This window comes from Pezoporus wallicus, unplaced genomic scaffold, assembly GCF_028554395.1.
Source record: "Pezoporus wallicus isolate ANWC-B61680 ecotype Strahan unplaced genomic scaffold, APGP_CSIRO_Pwel_v1 contig_4816, whole genome shotgun sequence".
Lineage (NCBI taxonomy): Eukaryota > Metazoa > Chordata > Aves > Psittaciformes > Psittacidae > Pezoporus > Pezoporus wallicus.
This window is the reverse complement of record NW_026640990.1, coordinates 4,680,812-4,706,328: the sequence shown is the minus strand read 5'-3', so window position 1 is coordinate 4,706,328 and position 25,517 is coordinate 4,680,812. Positions and strand designations below refer to the sequence as shown.

The 25,517-nt window shown below is 45.4% G+C and overlaps 1 protein-coding gene across 7 annotated transcripts in view; it reads right to left on the bottom strand.

The window, feature by feature from the left end:
- Positions 1-9,465: 9,465 nt before the first annotated feature.
- Positions 9,466-25,517, bottom strand: part of ARID5B (AT-rich interaction domain 5B) — a 123,612-nt gene continuing 107,560 nt past the window's right edge. For all 7 annotated transcript variants that reach the window (XM_057421476.1, XM_057421479.1, XM_057421475.1 and 4 more), the window contains 2 exons: positions 17,886-18,084; positions 9,466-13,983 (listed from right to left, as the gene is read on the bottom strand). In XM_057421476.1, coding sequence (XP_057277459.1) covers positions 11,833-13,983; positions 17,886-18,084 — 2,350 coding nt within the window. In that variant the 3' untranslated portion in view covers positions 9,466-11,832. The remainder of the gene's footprint in view (positions 13,984-17,885; positions 18,085-25,517) is intronic.

The window sequence follows — 25,517 nt, the reverse complement described above, 5'->3', positions numbered from 1 at the left end:
GCTGGCTCCAAATGAAGAACAGGTGCTCCTTCTGAGCACAGCTATCACACACCAGTGGAGGGAGAAGGGGATAAACAAACAAACACCCCATCTGCAGCCAGTGCAAAATGCAACCGGTGGCTCCACTCCTGGAGCTGTTCCTCAGTCTCCATTAGCAGCTGAAAGCAGAAGGTGCAGAGGATGATGTGGGGACTGTTGGGGTAATGGCTGCTTTCTCAGATGTCCTCTGCAGCCCTGGAGAGCCAGCAGCTCAGGGCATGGTGATGGAGACAAATGGAGGCCAGGGTCTGCCTCTATGAGAGGCACGGACGGGTGGAACCTGAACGAACGCCTTTCATCCACATTTTAAGTTACTGAGAGAAAAATTGCCTTCCCATTGGCATACTTAACACTTTAATGATTGACACCCCTGTCTTCCCATTCTTGATTCAGAGGCCAGACACTTTGCTGAAGTGCAGACTCTTCTTTTCTACCCTTAGATGTTTTGTACTAGTTTAGAGAAGAGTAGCAGCAGCAGCAGCCTTACAGGAGACCTTGTTCAGATTTGAAACCTGCCCACAGTGAAATGGTTTTGCCTGATCTCACTGAGGTAAACTCATAAAATAGTAGGTGTTGTCAGGCTTTATTTTACATATTTCAAGTTTATTTTATATCAGTTATTGGGTAATGTTTGCCGGGCCTGAAATATAACTCCAGGTGGGAAAATATAATCCATTTTCCTCCATCACTTGCCGCCAAAGACTAAGCACCAGAGCAAGATACCAGCTTCAAGCATGTCCCTGATGGGACAAAGGTGCTTGGTTTGCAGGGATAGAGCAGGGCTGACACTGCTCACAGATGGTCTGTGACCCCCGGTGTCTGTGTTTGATCGCACAGGCCTGCCACAGACAGAGATGGGCTCTGCCAATGGCTGCCCTGCATGGGAGCCACCTCTCCCACCCCTCTTCCTCCTCCTCACTGGCTTTTCCCCATCCCCAGCCCTGCTCCAACTGTACTGAAAGGTCTGGAAAACCAGAGCTGAATGATTGGTTTCTGGGCAATGTCACCATAAAAAACCATCACCGTCACTTGCAGAAAGCTGCTCAGGTGCAAACCCACAGTGACCCTGTTAACCTCATTGTCCTGGTGGTGAATGCTGAGTCCTTGGAACTTTAGGGATTAACAGAAATAAACCCTCTTGTCTGCATTATTTTGTATTGGTCTCACTTCCTTGCTTAAGAGACATCTAGAAAATGAGTTTTGCCTCACATCCAGCAGGTGAGAGGCAAGGACAGCAGCCCCTTCCACCCTGACAGGGAGGCAGTCTTGCAGGCGTGCAGTAGCAGCACTGAGCACACACGCTCCGTATGTTAGCGTTGTACAAAAAACCCAACGTTTTCTGCTCCTTATGGGCTGTTTTCTCCACCAGAAATTCAGCTCCCATCTATCCAAGGTCCTCAAATGTGATGGGTGGCTTGGGGGGACCTGGACAGAACGGTAGCAGCAGCCCCACAGCCAAGGCCATGGGCTGCAGGGAAAAGCAAATACATTGGGCAGCCTCATTTTGTGAGCTCGATCACCTACAGACACGCTGCTTATGCAGCTGTGGTGTGTTTCCGTGTATGCCTGTGCATTTCAATTTGTTCCTTGGTTTCTTCCAAAATCTATTTTGAAACTAACAGCAACCACATAACCGACTAAACAATCCCACCCAGCAGGGATGGAGGAGCAGCAGTCTTGGAGGTAGTTATATATTTCATTATTTATACATCATGAAATATATACATATTTCATTATGTATTTATACATAATGAAATTCTATATACCTTTATCTATATAAATATATATTTAATGCATTTTATTATATACTTTTATAATTGTACATTTCCTACTGCCCACAGGCTTTACAAAACCCTGCAGGTGGCTGGCGGTGGAGGCAGCTGGTACCCCCTACCCCAGGGACAGCTGAAGCACAGGACCAACCCTCACAGGCCCTGGGGACCCCCCAGGGGAAGAACCAACAGAGGGCACATGCAGAATGAGCTCTCTGCGAGGAGCTACCCATCAGAAGGCAGCCTCCCCAGCCCTGCAACCAGCCCTGCCCACTGCTGCCCTTGCTCCTGTGGTCAGACTCCTGGTGCCCACCAAGCAGAGGGAATATATCTCTGTTAAATCTCACCATCACACTGCTCCAGGTGAGCGCTGAGGAAAACATCCTCTCTCTGCCCTCCGAGCAAGTTCCCCAGCGCAGACAGAGAACATCAGCAGCTCCGTATCTGAAGTCCCTGCTGAAAGCAACCCCCTGCTCTCCTTTATTTGTTGTTGGGGAAGAGGATGGAGAGTGGAGGCCGACAGGGATGGTGACCAAGGGACCGGGTGGCAGCTGGGCTGGAGCCATTTCACATTCACTTTCTCCCGCATCACAAGAATTCAGAAGTGGCACAGATTATTTTTGTCCCTGTTTTGTAGGTCACCTTTAATAGAAATGTTGGTAACGCTTGCTATCTGTGTATCTGAAATCTTATGCGGCAACTGTGTAACTCACTGCCTTTATCAGCCTTCTTTCATGTATAATTTAATGCTTGTATAACTATTTTGTTTGGGTGTGACTCTCAGAATTATGACTAAAAAAAAGCTAGTTAACTGCTTTTTATGGAAAGTATTTCTTTCACGTTATTTTAAAACCATGGAGCCAGGGGAAGCATTTTATAGACCACAGAACCTCACAGGGCAGTTAATTTCTGTTTGAGCTATTTTCTCTGCTGTTTTAAAGGGTGCCATCAAGATCACTGCTATTTCTCTTGGTTGGGAGCCAGACGACTCTTCTGCAGTTGCGACACATCCTTGCGCAGTTATTAAAGACGGAGAAAATAGTAAGCACGAGAGCTGGACGTTGCGTCACCCTGTGTCAATGGGTGGAAAGGGGGAGGCTCTGCCTCGCCGTCAAGCCACAACTTGAAATTAGGTGCCGAGGATGCTGCATCCTTCTTCTGATGGGCAGAAACTATTTCAGCTTGGGAATGTGGAATAAATCCCCACAAACCTGATGACAGCTCGCATACCCCCTGTCCCCAGCCCTCCTGTCCTGCCAGCCTGGCAAGCTGAGCCATCCCATGGAAGATGCTTTTTTCCCCTGGGCAGAAAAATGGGTCTTGGTCACATTCATGCCATGGTCTCAATGGAGCATGTGGGCCTCAGCCGTGCGAGATTAGCTCAGAATAAGAGCTCTCTGCCTTTTGAAGCAGAGAGTTGGGTGTTTAAAGCAGCAATTGGGTGTTTAGCTGAGGCCTGGGCAGGCCTGAGCTATGCGCTGAATATTCTGCCTTTTGTTTCATACTGGATTATTTTGTGTATCTGAGTGAAGGGGTTTTTCTTTCTGGTCTCTTCTGTGCAGTTTGTTCCTCGCCTGCTTGTGGGCGTGTGTTGAAATCTTTGCTTTTTGCTTATGAGGTCAAGTGCTTTAATCAGGAGCAAAAAAATTTGCGTGCTTTAGTCCTAAATTCTCTGAGCGGCTGCCAAATATAATTAGAAACAAATGGCTTTATCCCTCATTTGAGAGCTCCACAGGCACTGGGGGGGGGGGGGGAGGTGGGCAGGAGGGGGAGAGTTTGCTTTGCCTGGCTGTCTTTCTGGGGAGCTTGCAGACTAAAGCACCACCAGAAAAAACCCAGTGGTACTTACACATTCAGCCCCACTTGTGGCTTCCTCACGCGAGGGAGTGTCCTGCCCTAGGGACACAGCATTGCCCATTGGTACTGCAGCTCCTGCACTCTGGTGTGGGGGCCCCTAAACAGGGGCCATTGCTCATCCTTCCGGTGTCTCCCAGCATGAGGGGGCATTTGCTGAGAGAACAGGTGCTTGGAGGTCACAAACTGGCTATTTCAACAAATGGTTTTGGCACCAAAATGGCTAAAGAGCATCTCTCATGGCTTGTACAAGATGTGGAGTTTTGCAGCATTGAATCACAGCCTGGCATCGCCCTATGGCATGACATCGCCTCACAGCACCCCCTCACAGCATGGCATTACTTCATGGTATCACCTCATGGCACGGCATCACCTAATGGCACGGCACCACCTCATAGCATCACCTTATGGCATGGCATCACCTCATGGTATCACAGCAAAGCAGAGTGTTGCCCCATGGCATGGTCTGCAGCAGAGGAGGGAGCCCACCACCCCCGACCCATAGCCATACATGTGCTCTGGGGGATGGGATTGCCTCAGACATTGGGGGGACTTTTTTTTCTTTCCAGAGTACATTTCAGAGCAAACTGAATAAAATCTGCAAGTTCTGGGTTTTTTTCCTCCCTTTTTGACTTTCTTAAAGGACCTGGCTTGGGCTGGATGCCACGGTGATGACCGTGAGATGCAAATTGGCTAATCAGCAATTTTTTAAATGCCTTTCTGCTCATCATACCTCAACCCCCCAGAAAGCAAGGTGCAGCACCCAGGGACAAGGTACACATCCTGTCCCATGGCCACCCCTCCCGGCACCTCCTGCCCATTGGTGAACACAGGGAGGTCTTCACAGCTGCACAACTCAGGGCTTCTGGCTCCCTGTAATGCAGCACTTGAACCTGAGCCGTTGGTTTTCAGCAGCACAAAAGTCTTCGTGTGTTTGCCTGATTCAGTTTGAACACGTTTGTCCCCAGCACCCCAGCCTGCCGGCCCTCACCTCACCGCGCCTCACCTCTCCGCTGCAGAGAAGGAGGATCCGGTCCCCGATGTACCGAGCACAGGACAGGGGATGGATGTCTCATCCCAGGCTCTGCCGCGGCACTAAGGGCTCATTCCCCAGGTGAGACACTAGATGGAGCATCTAACATCGCGAATACTTGGGTATTTCAATCCCGTGAAGGATAAATTGAAAAGCTAAATGAAAACACAGATTAAGTTGTAACCAGCAGCCCTTGCATCCCTGTTTGCTCATTGGACATGCGCCGCCTCAATAGCAGCAGGCGGGAGCGGCAGTGCCTGCGATGGGGCTCAGCCGTAGTTCCTCCTGCAGAAACCCAGACCTTCAGCAGTCGCAGGCCCGGGTGCACACGAGGGGGACAGGGGATGCTCTGGTGGCCGCTCCTTTTGCGTTCTTCTAGGCCACTCCCAGGTTTCCCTTCAGCTGGGGAGGCAGCACCCTCTGATAACACCTCAGCTGTGAGCCGGCTCCGCTTGGCGAAGGCAAAGATAACGGGCTCAGGTTTTCTTGCTCCAGGAGAAGTTGAAGGTGTCTGATATTCCTGGGAAGCCTGTAGGTGAGCACTGCATTTCCCAGAGCAATTCCAGTGCCAGTGAGGATCACCACTGGTGTCTGTGCCTGATCTGCTCCTGGCAGCACCAGAAACTTGGCTAAAATTGTTCCTCAAAACTTCTGGGGCAGAGACACGGCTGGTGCAGTGCAAGGGGAGAGGAAAGGCCCTGCTCCCAATGGCTCAGCATCACCACGGGGCTAGGGATGGCCCCAAGAGACTGCTGAGAGATGCAGCTGCTGGTTGAGCATCTGCAACCAGCCACACACCCTGGGATCCGTCCAGGGCAGGGGGATCCTGCCCCAGGACTCGTCTGCCTCCAGCCTTCCGTGCCCTGCCTACTGGAGAAAGGCTTATGAAGGTCCTGTGGCGCATGAGGCGTGCAGGCTGCTGTGGCCCAGAAACCAGGGAAGGGCAGAGGAACTGCTACAGATCATTCTTTTACGTTGGTTGTGACTGCAAGGAGCACGGGCCATTGCAGTGCGATCACAGGATGGCAGCCTGCAGGATACAGACCCAGAGCTCAGCTTGGAGAACTAAACTGCGGTCAGCATCACCTCCTTTTGCACCTCTGCTTTGCTTCAAGACTCCCAAAGCTGTTCACTTCCCACTGCTGGCAGCTGAACTAAAACCGGGTGTGACAAGGTGACAAGCCAGGGGCACAGCATCCCTTGTCCTCACCCAGACCACGGAACATTTCACTTTGAGAACCAGAAGTGGTTGTGAGTCGCTAATGAAGTAACAAACTCGAAGTGTGGCTCTGACCTGCAGACCTCACCAGCACATGGTGGGGTCCACTGAGCCCCAAGGGGGTTCCTGTGTTCCCTTGCAAGCCCTTTGGGGTGCGTTAGCGCAAACTCCTTGGCTCCATCGCTTCCACGTGTGTGGGGGTTCACCGACACCCAAGTGACCCCAGCAAACCTACCAGGGGAGGGAGCTGCGACCCCTCAATGCCATCACAGGCTGGGCTCATCTGGGTGTGAAAAGGTCCAGTGTGCTGCTCCCAGGGGTCTTCCTCCAGCCGTGCTGCACAGTGTGGGCAGGGCAGCACAACAGGCACCCCCTGCACAGCAGGAACGGGCAGCGTTGGCTCACCTTAATTCGCAGGCTAGGAAGGGCTAAAAAAAACACAAGGAAAGAGAGCACGGTGCTGGAAACCAAGTTGTGTTGTCCACCTCTACAGCTACTGCTAAGGCCAGCACCCATACGTGTCTGCATTCACCCCCCATCTCCTTTAGGTGCTCACTAGTAGGCAGTATTTCAACATGGGAAGCATAAAATGCCTCAGCTTGGCAAAGACAGAAGTGAATGGAGGAAATTATTTGCTAAAGGGTCCCATCTTCTCCCATAGCTGTCCACACACACTACGGGTGTGGGGACAACACATATGACGTGGTTATTTACCATTTCTCACAATACAAGCATCAAGGGAAGTTACCAGGCAGCAGGTTAAACCAGAGGAAGGTTTATTCTGCCTGCTCATACACAGTGTATACTGAAACCGTGGCAGCCCTGGCACAGCTCGCCCTAAGAGCAAATGATTGAACAAGGACTCAGACATCAGAAGAGAACTTATCAAGGGCAATTAAGCACAATGACGACCCTCTCATTGGCTCAGGGAGTGCCTTGCTGGGAGCTGTGCTGGTGGGAGCTCTGGATGCCTGGTGCCTGTCGTGTTCCTGGACCATCTCTCTGGAGCATCAGTGGGGGCAGGCATCACCCTGCCTACCCCTGGCACACTCAGCGGGGGCATCTACACTGCCCCGCATGTGCACTGGCACCATGCTGCTTTGCTCCAGCCCAGCAGCTGCTCTTCCCCAAGCTGGTACTTCCCCTCATTTCCCGGCACACACAAGAAACGCAGGTTTTCGTGAGACTTTCCCTCAACCACAGCACGTATCTGGAAGCCCCAGCTAACAGTGACATCAAGCTGGTCTGTGCTCGCCCCGCTGCAGCAGCTCTGGGAGGGAACTTCCCTGTGGTTCATGGTGTCCCCGTGCTTCCCTACGGGCTGGGGTGGGTCCCTGACAGTGCTGTGCGCTGGGACCACTCCCTGGGCTTCGGCTGCCCTCGCAGGCACTGAGCGCGAAGGAGCTCCTTGTGTGCCAGCCAAGGCTGGTGCAGCAAACAGCCTCAGACACACACCCGGTGCCACTCACCCGGGACCCCCGGAGATGGGGAAGGGCTCTCTGCACATGCTCCCCTAGGACCGCAGAGCTAAGCCATGATACGGGATTATCAGGTGGCCCTGGCCTTGCAGCCAGGATGTGCTATGTGAGGGCAGTGCCAGTTCTGACCTACACAAAACCAGATGGTTTTCTCATCTGTGAAGACCAGGAGAGTAAGAGCACTTGGACAGCACTTGCTGTGGTAAAGAGCTCCTCAAAGGCCACCAGGTTTCGGGGGGCTTCTTGGACCCATCAAGTCACAGAGTACACATTAAGTTTACTTGGTGACTGCAAAATTACTAGCTAGCATCTGACTCTAAAATCTTACTCATGGTTGTGCTGGGAAGAATGGGGCCATTTTCACATCCCAGCTCCAGCCTGCAGCACTGGTGGGAAAAAATGCTGCTCTGAGATGCAAATGGAGCAAATTTGCTGCAGAAGCCACCGGCTAAGCATGGATGTTATCCCCTCCAAAGCCATTCCTCCAGTCAGCCTCACCACAGCCACACTTTAATGTGAGCACACTGCAAAAATAGAGGGGCACCGACTGAAGATCTTGTCTCTTCCTCCGTTAGGAAATTGCAGACTTCCATTTCTTTAATCTAACCATTTGCAGGAGGAGATACTTTCTCCAGAAAAGCCAATATAAGAGGGCTGAAAGGTCGGATGGGATAATATGTAATCCATTGCGATAAGGGCTGTTTACAGAATTATTAATCAAACGCAAAAAGGAACAGATAGTAACATTTTTTATTAAATATTACAGTGGATCAAAAAGTACAAAATATCTTTTGCCTGCTATGTGATTGGGAAACTATTGGCACATAATACAGTATCAAAAGCATTAATAAGTACAATTTGGAAAACATACAAAAATTGAGTGTTTATAGTTGGCTCAGCTTTATTTCTGGTAGTGTTTAAACTAACGCAAAGGTTACTCAATAACCTTTTAAATGGGAAACTATATAATATTACTGGGCCATTTTTATATATACAAATCATCACCTTACAGAGCATATAGGCTACATAACTTGAATCACAAAAAGTATACAATATTTACAACAAAAGAAAGTTAAAAAAGTATAAACAGCTAGTAGATTATGCTGCCATTATTAGAACATATTTAAAACTGCGGGGCTGGGGGGAGAGGGGAGGAGGAGGAAGAGAACGAGTGAAATATCCACCACACGTACAGCAAACACCCAGGGCATGCTCACGGCAGCACTGCCCATGCTGCCCCTTCACACCAGTGCACGAAGTCCCTTTCAGCATTAAAACCACGACACATGCACAGTCAGGCCAGCCGTGACCTCCTTCACTGGCCACTGCAAAGGAAGGGACTGGGGGGGACGGGACCCCAGAGGTGCCCTAAGAGGCAGCAGTCCTGCAGCCCCAGACAGGCTGCAGGTGCCAGTGGGGACGGGCACAGCACTTGCCCCTGCACTAGCTCCAGGCGCTGCCAAGATGACCTCTGCAGCCTCAACTGTTTTCTAAGCGTGGATGCAGCGGGGGGACGTCTCAAGCCAGGCTGGCAGGACAGACCTGCTGCAAAGCACAGCTTGTTCCTGCCCAGCCCAGTGAGGGGGCTGGTTTTTACTGGGAGCCGGACCCTACTTCCCACGTGCTCCACGAGGTCTGGCTCAGCGTGTGGCCAGAAGCTACACGGGAGCTGACTGCTGCCGGGCCTTTTCCTTTGAATCTCATAACCTTCAGCATCCCTAATGAATCCTGGACATAGTGCGTTTGAATTGCAACATTTCTTGGAACTGGCTCCTGGTAAATAGATTTATGACTCTATTACCAATTAGATTCCACTGTTTCCTTTACAAACTTACCAATAACAATGGTTTGATTGCACAAAGAAAAGCTTGTGCAATTTCATTCAATAATAAGGCCCCTTGAACTCAAACAATGCAAACAAAGCCCCATTTAAGACATTAAAAAAAAAAAGGACTTTTCAGCCAATAGGGAATTCAATAGTCTTTTGAAAGATTTCCAAGATTTCTGTTAAAAGTTTTTAAACAAATAATGGTTCTGCTGGGGTTTACGCTATCATTTCTTTTCCATTGCCCTTACTATTCGCACAGTATATGATGAGCTTCCCCAGCCAGCAGCGGGCAGCTTCCTCATGGGGCAAGCAAGGATCCTTCCCTCCCTCTCCTTGTCCCCCAGCCCTGCGCTGCCCCAGCACAGCTCCAAAAAGCCTACCGTGGAACTCCAACGGGATGTGACCAAAAGGGAAATCAGACAATTCGCATAAACAAATGCACGATTCCAGGACACACAACCAAAAGACGGAAGAGAAGTGTCTGCTTTGCCAAACACACAACAAGCTTCTGTTTGCATTTGCTGTAGATTTCGATATTCTCTCCCCTTCCCCCCGCCCTCTTCCTCCCTACCCCCAAACCCCTGATTCTCACATGATTAAGATCTAGTGCAACTTTACTACAGATGTCCTCCACACTGTGGCCTCTGCCTGGATGAGCCTGTGGTTCTGTTTCCTGTACGATTTGTGGAGCAGCAGGATGCTCTGCACTGGTACATCCATGTTCTAAGTTCTACTAGTCTGTTTATTGATCATTTAAATATAGCTTTACCACAGGAATATAAAGTATTTAATTGAAGAAGCTGGATCTTTAACAGTAGATGAGTATATTATTCTGGTTTCCACCTTTGGATATTAAATATGATACATTATATATTGTATTTGGCTTCATATCACGGGAAAATTTAATGACATGCCTAGCATGCAAAGTGTTTCTTAGTAGTTTCCATTTTTCTTTTCATATTGATTATGCTGTCTTTGAACAGTAACTGAGATGGTTTGAATCACAACCAATTTTCACATTCTAAAAAGCCTCCAGGTCACACTTTGCTTTATCAATGTCTGTGCTTGGCTGCGTGGTGGTGATGTCCTGCAAAGTGAATATACAGCTGTAGGGAAGCTCTTTCTTTAGGAAAACTCAGCCCTTACACACCCAAGCTTTCCCCCGTAAAAGGATGCCCAGGGAGAGGCTGAGATACCCTTGGGGATGTGAAAGGTCCATCCCAACCACTGCATGCAATCTCCTACCCATCCTACCCCAGCCTGCTCGTGAGGCACAGGACCCGTAAGCTTCTGACCCAAATCAGCCCTGGCCCCTGTCCTGATTTCTGAAATTCTCGACATTCTCACAAACCACAAATCCATTTTCTGGGCTCTTTTGTCATCCAGCAGCTCGTGCCAGGGAGGTTTTGTTTTCTAGACCGTTTCTCTGGTAGGCAGGAAGGTTTCACAGCCTAGGTAAGGTTAAGTACAACACTCGACAAATTCATGGACCACGATACGGGAAAGCAAAACTCAGTGGGAGGGGAGAAGCGGTGTGGGAGCCATCACAACTATGGGAGGAGGGCAAGAGGTGCTCTGCACCTCACAGGGGCAGATCGTGGGGAAAGGAACCTTGTTGGCACCCTTGCACCATAACATTACCTACAGTATGTTTATAGCCATTAAGATTAATCTTAACCAGTTGCTTCAGTTTGTAAACAGTAAACGTTACCACAAAAACAAAACAAAAATGCTGCTCGAAAGTATAAAGAAACTGGAAAAATTACAGACACATAAAGGAAAAAAAAAATAGGACAGCCACAGCCTTTAAAAAAGTTGCAGATAAAATGATACTGTTTAATTTAAAAAAAAAAAAAAAAGAAGAAAAGAAACCAAAAACAAAAAACCAAACATAAAGAGCACAGAATATACTGGACAAACAGAACTATATAAATTACTGTGACCAAATGTGACACTGGTAGTTTACGAAGTGGATATGTACAGTCAAACTGAACAGTGTTTACCCTTCTGTTCTAATAGTGTCAAAATGAAGAATCTATTGCCGTTTTACTATACATTGCATTGATTGAATCTTTAAAAGTCAGGAAAAGTTACCCAAAAAAGCACATCCACTGATTGTATGGATTCTCGGCCCACTTCTCCTTTCCAGGTTCATTTCAAGTCCTTGAGTCATTGGCAACAGCGCATGGCCTCTGGTCCTCGGCTCAGTGAAAGGCAAACGCAGCCCTCGCATGGGACTTCAGTGAGCTCAGGACTGGGCCTGCATTTCCACGGCTCCCTTTGAACATCTGCTCTTACCATATACAAGTCCTTTCAGAAAACACATATGCAAGATCCAATGTTTTTTTTTTTCTCCCTTTTTTTTTTGTTTTTGTTGTTGGTTTTCTTTCTCTGGGGCAGGGATAAAGGGTGAGGGGACTGATGTGGGAGCCAGATTTAAAGAAGCAGTCCTGTCTCCACCAAACGCTGAAGCGCTCCTCTAGGCAAGACACGACTGCATCCTGGTTGACAAAGATACAGATTGCTAAGTCTGCGAGGCATCGTCACAGGGGGAGGAATGTCACTAACTTAACTTTTCTCCTCAGACCTTCTTTTGTGAGCGAGGCGGCTTACAGTTTTGTGCTGGGGTGTACAGAGGATAGCTGGGAAGGTGGGAACGCAGCTTGAGGGTTTATAGCAGCTAAAGGATAAATGCTGTTATGCAAAAGGTCACCATAGGAACTTCCTACAGGTGTTGCTGCAGCTAAGTGTCTGTACAGTTGCTGAGAGTTTGCAGGGGATGTGAGGAATTGTCTCTGCACCATGAAGGAATGAAGAGCCAAAGGCTGCATTAGTGGGGAGAGCACGGTCTGATTTTTCAAGTACTGGAGGGGATGAGAATACCCAGGCGGGAGGCGATTGTTCAGCCCTGTGCACAGGCTTCCCGGATACAAGCCTGGGAAGATGGGGGCTGAAAGGGGATATTTGTGGCTTTCCAGCATGCTGCCAGAATGGAGGCCATGCACCGGCTTGCTGCCTTCCCCCTCTGGGTCGGGAACCTTGTCTTTCGCTGCGGTCTCCTTTGGTAAGTGCAGAGGAGAGACAGCTCGGATTTTTTTTTCAGAAATGACTTTGTCCAAATCCTCCAGGCTCCGTTTCAAAGGCCGGGCAGCCCCCACGTTTTGAGGGCTCGTTCTGCGGCTGATGATAGGATGCACCATCCCCTCTATCTTCCTCAGATTCTCCAGCCTCTGGGCCTGCTGCTTCCCAGACCTGTGGAGCAACTCACTGTGTTTCTTCGGGGCTGTCATGGCCATGGGGGACACACGGCAAGCTTTGGGATTACAGTCTAGGCTCACCGCCTGGCTGCTCGCAGACTGGAAAGGGGAGATACCTTTGCCTTCTTGCTGGGCCATGGATGAATGAGGCAGGCTGGAGCCCAGAGCCTTTGCAGTCTGTTTGTGTATGCTCTTTGGAAGACTCAAATCTGTTGGCTGATCATCTGAAGAGGCTTCCACTGCTGTCTTTTTTTCTTGCTGATGCAAAGATGGGCGATAATTTAAATTTAGTTTTTCTGGGTGTTTGTGTTGAGTAAAAGTAGAAATATTTTCAGACTCTCTGAACATGTCCCGGGGGAGGTACTTTGATGTCTGTTCATTATTAAGGTGGTGTTCTGTGTGCCTATAAAGGCTGTGCAGATGAGGTGATGAATAAAAATCTGCCAAAAAAGTGGGCACATGGGAGTGCTGCAGTCCCCTTTTCTCACTCATTTTATCTTTGCAGTCCTGGACATCTGTCTTCGGTACGTATGACTCGGCAAGAGAACTGAGGTGATGTTTTGAAAAATCACAGCGCTGAGGATCTGGTTTACTTAGCATGTCATGTTTAAAAACATCATTAATTGATTTCCTTTCTTCCTTGGTTTTAAAACTCTGTACATGCTGTATGACTGAGGGCCTACTAATTGCTACAGGATCAGAATTAGGGGCATGGGGACCTTGCGACATGCTTGAGGACAGTTCATCTCTGCTGTTCAGTTTCTTTTTGCTGATCAAAGGTGGAGGAGAACCGTAAGGATAGCTGCATGACAGAGCTGCCCCACTGACCTGAGACAGCAGCTTCTTCTTTGCCAGGGGTGACATGATGCCTGGATTACCCTTTGAGTAAAGCAGCGGTGTGTAACCAAAAGTGGAGTCATCGTTCATTGACCCAGGCAGCTCTTTTTCCTTGAACATGTCAAAGTTCTGCACCACCAGTACTTTGGGTGTTTGCTTTAGAGCGTTGTGGATATCTTCATTTCCCAGCTGGTCCACTTTCACTGTGCAGTTTGCGATGTAATCGGCCATCTCTGGCAATTTGTCATCTTCCATGTCGCTCTGAGTGGGCAGCTGGACTGGGAAAGCTGTGAAGGGCATTTCTGCAGGTTCGTTTTCTAAGCTGTCAGTAAAAGCCTTGTGTAGTCTTTGTTCAGGCTTTTTGTCCTCCAGGGCATCTGGTGGGGGGTGTAATCGCTTTGTGATGGTGGCATCCAGAACAGTGTCTTCTTCTGGGGGCACGGATGTACTTGAGAAAGAGGACGAGTGCTGAACCTCCTCCTTAGTTTTTTCATTGTTCGTGCTGTTTTCTGTCAGGTCTGTCTTTTCCAGGGGCAGTGGCCGAGCTGTCTCTGGTAAAAGAGACGGAGGGCCATGCACAGGTTGTTTCATCTCTCCCACTGTAGGGTGTTCAGGGAAATTTTTCTGGTCTGCTGATTCTTGATCCTTCTCTTGTTCTGATGAAACCTAATAAAATGATTCAACAGACAATAATAAGAATGTGGTGCATTTTGGCAGACTGTTCATAAGATTATACACAGTACACCACTGGCTACTTTTAGAGGAATACTTGTCAATCACCCTGCTGCAATGTGAAGGCTCTAATGCCAGGTATTGGATTCAAACAAAGAGATGTACCTCCTGGAAATATTAAGAAATACACCACCCCTGTCCGGGTCACAATAAGGCATTTCAGAACAGCAGATGTTTGTAACCTGATGAGCTTGAGCAGACAGCTAAACATTGAGGTTCTATTCTTTTAAAATTAATTAGGGAAATGCAGGAGAGCAGATTTCAGAACACAAACGATAAAGCTGTAGAAATTTATCCCACTAGCCAACTTCACCTATGAAAATTACATGACTCCCATGTTTTTTCTTACATAAAGTCTCTCCAGCATAGCTATCTTAAAATTCAGTAATCACAGAGGAGATCATTCACACCCAGTTCTGCATTAAAGTGTGAAAATGATAGAAATGGCATACTAGGAATTCCTATTGTAGGCAGCAAATCACTGCCACAGCTTAACTAGGACACACATTTTTTTATTAACAGATTAAAATGAAGTCGTCAACATTCAGTAAGTGTGTGTGCCTGCTATTACAAACATGGCTTTTATACATTATCGTCAATGGGACCGCAGCTCTTTCTGCTCCCCCATTAATAAAGCTTGTGTGCACAATTCACACTATTCATCCCATTATGTAGCTGGCTGAACTGTGACCCGCAGAGGTCACCAGAGCGTCCCATCTGTGATCCGGCTGACTGACAGACCTTTTCAAAACTGCTGTCGCTCTCCTCTGACAGGTTGTGGCAGAAGACAGTCATAAAACAGCAGCATTGTGTGAGTCCTTTATTATTATTGTTTTCTTTCTTTCTTCCTTGTAAAGATAAGATGCATTGAGAAAGTTATTATCTAAATGCTGCTTTATGGTCTGTCACAAGAGCGGGGGATCGGAGAAGGTCCTAACGAATCTAACTCTCTCAGAGATTTATTTCTTCACAGCTGCTTTTAAATATTCTTGTCTGTTTGGTTGGCCTATTAGTTACAATGTCTGTTAGTCATCCTAACTTCTTTTTAAACTCATAGCTGCCTTTTGCAGCCAAACACTATCATTAGGTCCTTTACAAAGTACCATCGCTAGTCTCTCGAGCTTATAAAATTACAAGAAAATACCAGACAGATGAGCAAAGCAAGGAGAAGAAAAAAAAAGAGAAATCGTATTTAATAACTGTACATTCTCCTCTTTGTTTCTGTTAAGCAACATTTTGATTGAAGTTTCAGCTATTCTGAGGAAATGTGCAGTCTAAGGCTAATAGCATTTTGTCTGGTATCTCGTTACATTGACAATGTCATTGTGATGGCAGGAAAACAGTGAAGAGCACAAAAGCAAATGCAACCCTAATAAATTAAAGTTCTATTTTCTCTCTGCAGATTTCTTAACAGTGTATAAATTGAGCATGCAATTGAGAGGAAAACACATTTTTGTAACTTGATTACTCTTTTATAGCTCATGGCTACGGCCAGCTTCTAAGTCACATGCAAAAAATGGCCTAAGTGGTAGCTTGGGTGGAGCCATACATGTATGGCTATAGAGGCTCCCTGTGAGCAACACACCACCACTGTTATGCCTGGATGAGGACTGCACCCAAATGTGGAGCCTGGCACGTGGCTCCACTGCTGGGGGTCTGCTGGGGTGAGAGCAACATACAACCTGCCTGGCTCTAGCAGACTTGGATTTTGCTCCACCCGATGAAGCTGAATGTCTCCTTTCTGATGGCCCCATAAGGGCCATGTTCTGGGCAGGAAGCCCTCCCTGTGGCACAGCACACATGAGCTCTGCAGCCCTGCACTCACCCTGGGTGGAAGCAGCCACCCCTGCAGGCCCCTTTGCTGCTTGGATGTCATGTGACCATCTACCTATCTAGCAACGTGTGTGAAAACTGAGGTCCTTAATAGCCCACCCTCACTAAAGAGGGGCAGGACACGTCTTACATCCCAGTTAGGGAAAAGACGTGAATTCTGCTATAAAAGGTACCATTTTTACAATAGGAAACTGCTGTAATTGTACATTTTTATTGTCTCGTCTAGGTTCCCTACATTTCCGATAAGCACAGCTTAAGAGCGCTTCCTGCAAACCACACAAAAATAACTGCAGTTTAAGCAGCAGGAAGTTTGAGATAGGGAACAACAAAACCAAGGAAATTCAAAGTTAAGGCTGATGCTCTGTTGCTGATTTGTTACGTTGTGTTTAGCAGCGGCAGTATGGACAGTGTGCAATGTATCGTGCTGAACCAAGACCTCTCATAAATAACTGGGCACAAAGAAATGACAGGGAAAGGGAGGACAAGTCTTCAGTGTACGTCTCCTTGCTTTGGGAAATTTGTGTTGCAACCTTCCAGTCACTGACGCAGGTTTGTGCACACTTTCTATGTATTTTTCTTCAGAATTTGGTAGGTTTTCTCCCAACAGGATTCCTTGCTTCAGAATTACAGTGCAAGAGAAACCAAAAATACCTCCCCTCTCTGTGGAATGTTCTTACACTAGATATTAAAGGTACTGTTGATCAAGGCAATTTAAAACACAAATTCTGGTTTGGACAGGAGTTGAAATTGTAAGCACAACTTAAAGAGGTGGTGGAACTCGAAAATAAAAATCTCCTGTTCTCAAAACTGGGTACACAAAGTCTCTGCAGCATCCATGTTTACTGGTCCTGCACTGGTTTTGTTTTTTAAACAATGAGGAGGAGGATTGCTGGTAGCTGACCCAATACTAAACTGGTTTAGGTACAGGACTTACGCACCTGCCAGACAGCAATGAAGTCAAAGGAGCAGCCATAGTCTGCTAGGCATGTCACGTGTTTCGATATTCTTTAAGTATTTACTTTCATTGCAACGCCTTGAAGGCAGCTGTGATCTGGCAGACTGAGATAGGAAAAGCAATGTCTGGTGTAGGGGTTGTGTGTGAGGAACTTCACTGTCTTGTTCACGTAGGGCGCAAGCAGGGCACAGGAGAGTGGGCAGGATGTGCAAAAGAAAGTGCTTAAGTAATACCGTAGTAAAACCTCCACTGATTTATATCACTTAACAACATATGAAATTTAACCTTTTGCAGATAAACATGAATTCTACTGATCTCTCTTACTGTGAATATAAAACCTCTTCTATTAAGGGCTGTCCTATGTCTGTACGTAACATGGCTTTATGGAGAAACCAGGGCCTGACCAGGTGAAGCTGGTGATAGACTAGGAACCTATCTCAGCTGAAAACCATCTGTGGCATGTGACAGGGAAGTTGGTCTGAGGTAGGGCTTGGAAGGTGGTTCCCTCAAACTCTGACCTTTTAGACTAAAGAGAAATTTAGCACATCATGATAAAAATCCTGGGAAGTCACATGTTTTTTGACAGACATGCATACATCTGTGAGCACAGAAGGACTGATCCAGAGGTTACCATTACAAAAATCAGCTGTGTCCAACAGTTACCACAGTATTATCAACAGTATTAGAGGTTCCCGTACCCTATACTTAGATTAGGAAATAACTGTGGTAGTTGTGTGGTTTCCTTTTGGCAGCTGCTGATCTTTTAGTGGTGACCACTGTATAACACAATGAGCAGAAATGGTACTTGTTACATTCAGTGCTTGGTATTCTGCCATCACTGCTGTGCAGTATGGAGCTAACCGGTTGCCGTCTGTAGGCCAGCAAAATCCCAACACAGACAATACAACAACAATTGAACTTCTGAGCAAACTCAAAGGCCAACTGGCTGGAATTCTCCAGTTTAAATTATGTATTTTATCATTGGATTTCACGTGATTAAACCTGCACGTTTTTAATTGAAAAGTTGAAAAGCAGGAAAGCAACCAACCTCAGGTGCATCTTGGGGTTTCTGTGCATTATCTTTTTCCTTCTTGCTCTTTTGGTTTTCATTTTTGATGCGTTTTGTTCCAGACACTTTTGTTTTCACTTCACTCTCCTGGGAACAGTTATCCTGTTTTCGAGGTTTCACTGGAGGCAGTGGCTTATCTTCCTCTCCTTTAATAAATCTTTCATATGGCAGGATTAATCTAGGGGATTAAGGAACAAATAATTGATCAGGGTTTGTCATTCTAGCAAAGAACAAAATATATCTACTACGAGCAGTTTACTTAATAAATCCATTTTCTTCCATACCATAAAAGCAATGGTGTAAACTGTGCACCTGTAAATCCAAGTATGATAAATCAATTTATTTGGCAAGATTATCATGTGGCATAAATTCAGTGGAGTTGGTGTGGATTGGCTGACAGTAATGCTGCAGTGGTTTGTGTGGCTACACCAATTTGTACCAGATGAGAATATGAACCACTATGTTTTAGACTGATTTAAAAAAAAATCCGCCATTTATTTTTATTTTCCCTCCTTACGCTTAAAAGCATGCAACAAACGCCAGGAAAACACTGACAAAGCCACAGCCAAGCTGATAACAGCTACACAATTTCCAGGCTGGTGGTTCCCCTGAGTGCAAAGCCGAGTGTGAGGAACTTGGCAGAAGATGAGAGTAGGGCTGCAGGAAACCTACAGTGGTGGGCACAACACCCAGCAAGTTGCAGTCAGCACCAGCCCACTGCCACCACTGCAATGCACCCATACGGTGACAGTCACCATACAGCCTTCTCCAGTGAGTCATTTTTAAAGAACGAGGGGAGAGGAAAAGAGTTAAAAGAGATGGATTTTTTCACTGTGTAGCTGTCCACCACAAAATGAACAAAATTGCTTTTAAAAAGCAAGTAAGAAACAAACACAAAAATATCCTCCCCTGAAAGCACCAAACACACTGAGTTTTAATCTATCTGTTTTCCCTTTGCAATCTTGATCTGAAAGGGAGAAAAAAAAGGATATAATTAAAAGGGATGGATTGCATTACAATCTCAGTTTCAACTTCAGTGATTAAAGTTTTTATAATGTGTTTGGTATGATTAATGACTCACTGTGGGATTAATACAAGACTCAGACTTTTAAAATACAAACTTTAATACAGCAAACATAATTTGTTAAAAAAAAAAAAACGTTGACTGTATGAAGAAAATGTACTTTGCTTATAAACAACATAAATCTGTTCAAATACCAGGAATCCTTAATTATCTTTAATCTAAGACTCCAAGGCAAAAAACCTCTTTGGTTCAGATATTCATTTGTTATCCTAGAATCAGTTTCTAAGCATGCAATTTTGATTTACATACTTAGATGTTCAAACACAGTTTGGGCTTAGGAGAGCAGAAATTAGATTGTTCGTGATCATAATATTTTACATTTTAATAAAATACAACATAAATTATGTTAAAATATAAACCTAATTTATGCTATATTAGAAACAAAATTCATTAACTGAGCATGCTCTGACATGGTATGTGCAAAGAGGCGTGAATAATACTTTCTAGCCCTGAATTTGGCAGGACTCCAGTAATGAAGCTAAGCAGAGCCCACAGGGAATATTCATCTTCAGATCCCATTACAAACTGAGTTTAAACATGTTACAGCTGCTAAAACTGGAAACTGCTCCCTCTATGCAAACTTAGCAAAATAATACGTAGTTGCCAAATACCTGCTTCCCACTGTAATATTACAGTTAATGTTTATATAATAAAAAGCATAACTAAGCAGAATAAGGAAAAAAAAATCCTGTTCATACTTGAGGCTGCTGCATTTCATTTGCAATATTGGTGAAAACACTGAATTCCTCCCTGCACTGCACAAAGCGCTTTGGACTTCACTAGAGACAGGGTTGGGTTTCACACAGGGCAATGTCGAGGCTGCTCTGCCATGTGTTAAATATTTAAAATTGCTTTTAATAAAAACACATTTTATTATAATAATTGTTAGCACTGCAAGGGGAGTGTTTGACTTTGTTTTGTTTCCATGGGAACACGTTGCCCATTAAAAATCTACATATTCCATCCGTAAAGGTTTCAGACACTGTCCCGTGCCCCATGGGAGATGGAGACGCTCCTGGTCCACGAGTGGGCCTTTCCCTCAATGATGCCATGTGATTAACCCCATGGCTACAGCCAGGACGGGAGCAAGGCCCAGGCCAACATGATTAATCACTGCTCATGTGCTCTTTGCCGAGCCTTGTAGGGTAACGCGGGAAGCAAACCCCTCCTCCTCCTGCTACACCTCACCAAAACTCATTAGCTTTGGTGCTAATTAGTAACTGTGGCTTAAATTTCCTTTTCTGATATTAAGGATTCATGTGGGAGTACAAGGTTTTCATTTTAGTTATTTTTCACTGAGCTCAGCAGTTGGCAGGCTGACAGCAGTAAAAATACATTTCACATAGCCGGTCAAAGGCCCAGAGCCAGCGGCAGGAAATCTGGAATTAAATGTTTCGTGTATCGGGGAGGCGGCATGACTAAGGTAAAACTGAATCAAAACACAAGCATGGCTTGTTCTAGGATTTTCTCCTCCTCGTCTGAAACGAGGGCCAGCAGGCTGCCGTTCCCTGCTGCTGCCGAGGTGGCCTTTGGGGGCAGCTAGAGAGGATCTGGGCAGGAACACGGGTTGTGAGACCTCGGGGAGCAGCACCGAGTCAAGCAACGTCAACAACTGCCGCTACACGTAGAGATTTCCGTCGGTTGTAATTTTCACTGAATGTTTTTTCAGTTATCCTGTCATGGTACAACACAATTACCCACAGGATATGATCTTATCATTTGATTATTAGAAGTTTTTATAGTGCAGGAGTAATAAAGCTAATACAGCTCTCGGAACATGTAAGCAGCCGTCTCACATGCCATGAAAGCAGCTGGCTTAGCCAATTTAAGGTCAATATTGCCCAACACCGGAAGAATGTGATCTGCTTTTAGCCAAATAGTTTAGCAGAATGCGACATGTCTGAAACCAGCACGCAATATTTTTTTTTTTGACAAATATTTGCAGCGCAGGTAAGATTTAATCAATCTTTGCGCAAGGAGAGGTAAAGTCGACTTCCAAAAAAACAGAGCTAGATACCTTGACTGTATCACACTTTGGAAACAACATCCACGTTTTGAGTCGCTTTGAACTGTGACTGTGTTTCACGGCAGGGGGGAAGTATCAAAGTATTAATAAAAAAGAAAAAGAGGGGGAATATTTTGTGGTCTAAAGAATATTTAGTTGTAAAGCCTGCAAAGAGACCAAATAAAAGGGTCTTTATCATGATCAAGATTCCAATATTAAGATTAATAAAATGTATTATTTATAAGTCAATTAACATAAATAGAATATGTAAGCACTAGTGTATTAAAAAATCTTTCCACAGGCAGCAGATTTTTAGCAGCATGAAGGTTTTTTTTTTTTTTTTCCTGGAATAATACAAGAATAACATTTTCCAGCCAAGAGCAGAAACAGTAGGGGAGTCTTTGCTATCACAGGGCTTCTTATTAAATTCAGTCACTGTGAAAAGCCAGTCTTTTTTTTCCTTTTTTTTAAATAAAGACAACTTAAAATCAATACAAGTTAGATTAACAAATCAGTACTATACTAATCCTGATTTATTACAATCGGCAATATGAAGTTTAATCACGTATAAACTGCTACTCAAGAAAAGATTTAGCTTTACAAAGTCTTGAATTAAATAATGGTGCAGAGTGTACCGAGTTTTCAGATCTGCATCATCTGATATTATGAAAAATTCAATGTACTTCTCTGCAGCAGATGTCAGAGGTCAGCAAATCTATTACAGTAATGTAAGTAATCTGGCTTTCTGCCAATCTTTTTTTAAAAAACACTGAAGCAGATAATTTTATATTTACAAATTCGAAAATCCTCCAGGGACTGCATCTCTCTCCCAACAGAAAGCAGAAACTTCACATAAGAGAAATGCATTTCACAGTATATCAAACATGGCTTCATCAGCAGCATTTCATAAAAAGAAAAAGAAAAGCACCCTTAATCTTTATTAGTCAACATTTTTTCCCAGCTACGGAACTAACAATACAAGATCTCATCTGTGCCAGTAACCACTACATTTTCATGTATTGATTATGCAGAACGAATGACTCTTTTGGCCAGACTCTGCTTCACGGGACACATGAGAGCATACCTATTTATAGACATGATAAAAAAAGTAGTTACAATAATGCAAAGGATCTGACCAGCCCAGAAACAGGAAGGAAATTAAATGTTAAGGCTGCCAGTTTCCTCTTTAATTCTCCCCACTGTGTATGGATATGACAGGGCTTTCAGGCTGGGGAGGAACCATATGCCCAGGACACACAGGGTACAGGAGGGAAGGGGGCAGTTCAGCACAATCCCCACAATAATCTTTATATCGCTTGTTTTTGTGTTTATTTTTGTTTTCTTTCTGGCAAAATAAAATATTCCAGTATGTCTCCCATTGACATCATCTTGATTTCTCAAGGGCTGCAAGTCCAACACGAAACAGTGTGCCATGGAGCCTCTCAGCCACAAGAATAATCTTGGAAGAACTTAAAATACCGAAGCTCATTCTTTGGGAGATGCTGACCCATTCCCATGCTTGGCCAGAAGGTTAAGAAGGTTGATTGCAATGGGAATGGAAAAAAAGATTTAAATCTGCTCCACCAAATGAATATAGCAACCAGTTAACCCATGGAACTCACTGCCAATGGATATCTTGGGGCCAAGGGATTAGGGAGATTATGCAAGGATTAGATGCTAATGTAAATCATGAGAACATTAAGCTCTTAGAGTTTCAAAAACACTAAAAAGGAACAGGCAATACATCTCTTTACTGGTAGGAGTTTGGAAAACACTTCCCTCCTGGGAAGATTATGCCACAGTGGCTCTTGTTCCTTCCTCTGAAGTAACTGCTGGAGTTGGGGATGGGACAGCTGGTCTGCCTGGTTCAATAGGGCAACTGTCTGTTTCAATAGGTCCTCACAGTAGCCGGGCAGAAATGCCTGCATCCCCTGCAGCCAGAGGGTCTGAGTGCAGGGCTGGGGTGAGAGGCTGCCGAGCTGGGGCAGCTCCAGGAACAGCCCCCACAGTGCAAAGAGGCCCGTATCGATAACCTTAGTGACAGAAACCTGATTCTTGTTCCCTGGAAACTCAGTGGATAAGCATTTGGTTGTTTTAAGGAAACAGCAGGAATGCCTGAGCTCTGATGCCAAGAGTTTTGTCTTTTTTACCCTGATGCTCTTCAAAAGGCATAAATCTTGGAGCAGTGCTCTCAGTGTGAGCAAGGCGAACAAGCCACCTTCAACAGCAATCAGCTGGTAGGGATGGCCAGGACTAGGAAGCAGTTCTTCATGGGCATGGACAAAGTCTCATCAGAGAAGAGGGAAGAGGAATAACCCAAACTCTAAGGTCTCAGTCTTATAAATTATAGAATACATTCAGGAAATCAAGCAGTGTGTTCCTCAAGCCTGACCTCTCTAGACCTCATTGTACAATCCAGGGGTTACGAAAGCAAGCCTCGTGCTTTTGTGCAGAACACAATAGCAATGGGTCTATTTCCATTTGTCTGAAGTATAAAACTGGCATGTTATTTTATCAGCAAAGACAAAAAATGTTTGAGTTCAATTTTCTGCCCAAAGAACTTTCCTTCCTTAAAGAAATGGCTCTTTCATCCTTTCATCAACAACCTTCCTCACAGCCCACTGGGAGTGCTGGTGGGTAATGAGAATGGCTCACTGCCGAAAGGTGGGAACTGCACTGCTGTAAAAGAATTCAAAGACACTTTGTTTTAAGTAAACTGGAAATTAGTGACATTACAAACACAGCTGTTGATTTAGCTGCACAGCCAGGCAAGGGAAGCTCAGGCACTCTCTGAATCCTATAGCTCAGCAGGGGGAAATGAACAACCCTAGTCTTTTGCCTTTGGTGCAGATTTACTGCATGGGAAAGATTCAAAGGAAAGGTGACAAAAGCAGAACGGCCTCCCCAGGTCACTCTACTAGAATTGCTACAAGCCTCTATTTTGGCCACAGTCACCATTTCTACATCTAAACACAGACACACATTTTGTTCGGTAAGTCCATATAGTCCCTGAAATGCTTGGTCCCTATGCTCAGGAAAAGCTTATAGATGCTGTTTTGCATAGCCTATGGGATGCGGGTCTACTTGGAGGGACTCCAAAATCCTGTTGACCCTCCCCTAAGAGCTCTAGGCCACATTCCCATTGCACAAAGCTGAACAAACGAGGGGCAACCCCTGCCATGTTAGCAAAGTTCTGCTAACAGAACAGTGTAAGTACAGTATAAGGTGGAGACTCCTAGCAGACCTGGGGAATCTGAAGGGAATCAGGGGGATCTTGCTCTCTGTCTCAGGTGCTGCTCAAGCAAAGGAGAATGGCATACCTCCCATCACACAGCACACTCTTGGGGCAACTCAACTCCCAGCAAGGAAAAGGGCCTTGTCCCTACCCCTGGCTGTCAAGAAATGAGGTTAGCATGTGAGACACACTTTACCTCATGTTGACCAACTACAAGCACTCAGCTCAGGTTATAGGAGTTCTGGGACCTCAAGAGCACTGGGCACACTGCAGAGCCTCAATGCCCAGACCGTGTTGATGCGCATATGTATGGCAGGCATGTCTGGGAAGTTTCCCTCTGCTTGGGTGACAACCCATCAAGGAGCACTGAGTAGCGCAAAGCATCACCCAATTCTGATAGGACACACTCCTGGGTGGAAAGAAAGATGTGACTGGGAAAACAATTCTCTGTGAGGAGAGAGATCCAAGACAGTGCCCAACTGTCTAGCACTCTTGCAGCCAAGGACTCCGACTCCAGTGCTGACCAGTAAGTCTCTTGAGACTAAAAACCCAGAAATTTTGAAAAAAAACTGTGTGTTTTCATATGTTTTGAATGGACAGCTAAGGATCTGTTTTAATGGTAAACAATTACATTCCTCTGTCATCTGATACTTTTTAAATTTTGGGGAGGGGAGAAGCTTTCTGAATTTTCAATAGTTCCTTTGTTAAAGCATCTGTTACTCACATAATTGAGAAGATGTTTGTTCAGTGGTATGCTTGAGAGTACAGTTATTTAATCTTAATGATAAAGCCCTGAGGGCAGAAAATCGTAAGAAGAAACCTCTTGTTATTTATCAAAAAGGAAAAAAAAACAACAAACCCAACCAAAAACCCAGGAAAAGAAAGAGAGAACTGAGACACCTCATCTATCTTCAGGCTTAAATTCGTGCTTGATGGAAAACTATTGAGACAATTTGCAACTTGCAAAGTTTTCTGGGACTAGCTGAAGTGGGAGGGGGGCACGAAAGTGGGGTGAAGACAAAAATAAAACAACCCAGTTAGTATGACAAGAAAAAACTGCTGCTTGGCAAGTTTTTCTTTGGGTCAAACAAAGAACGAGCTGTAGTTTACAGCATGATATAATGTTTGATTAATTTTTGCCTAAGGATGTTTTCACACTTAACAGTATAAATCAAAACCTTATATTAATTATGATGTGTATTAAAAGATAACCATAAGCATTTTCATGTAGATGCTATACTAGACTCCTAATTTTTTTTCCCTCTAAAAGATTGGCTGCTACAAAAC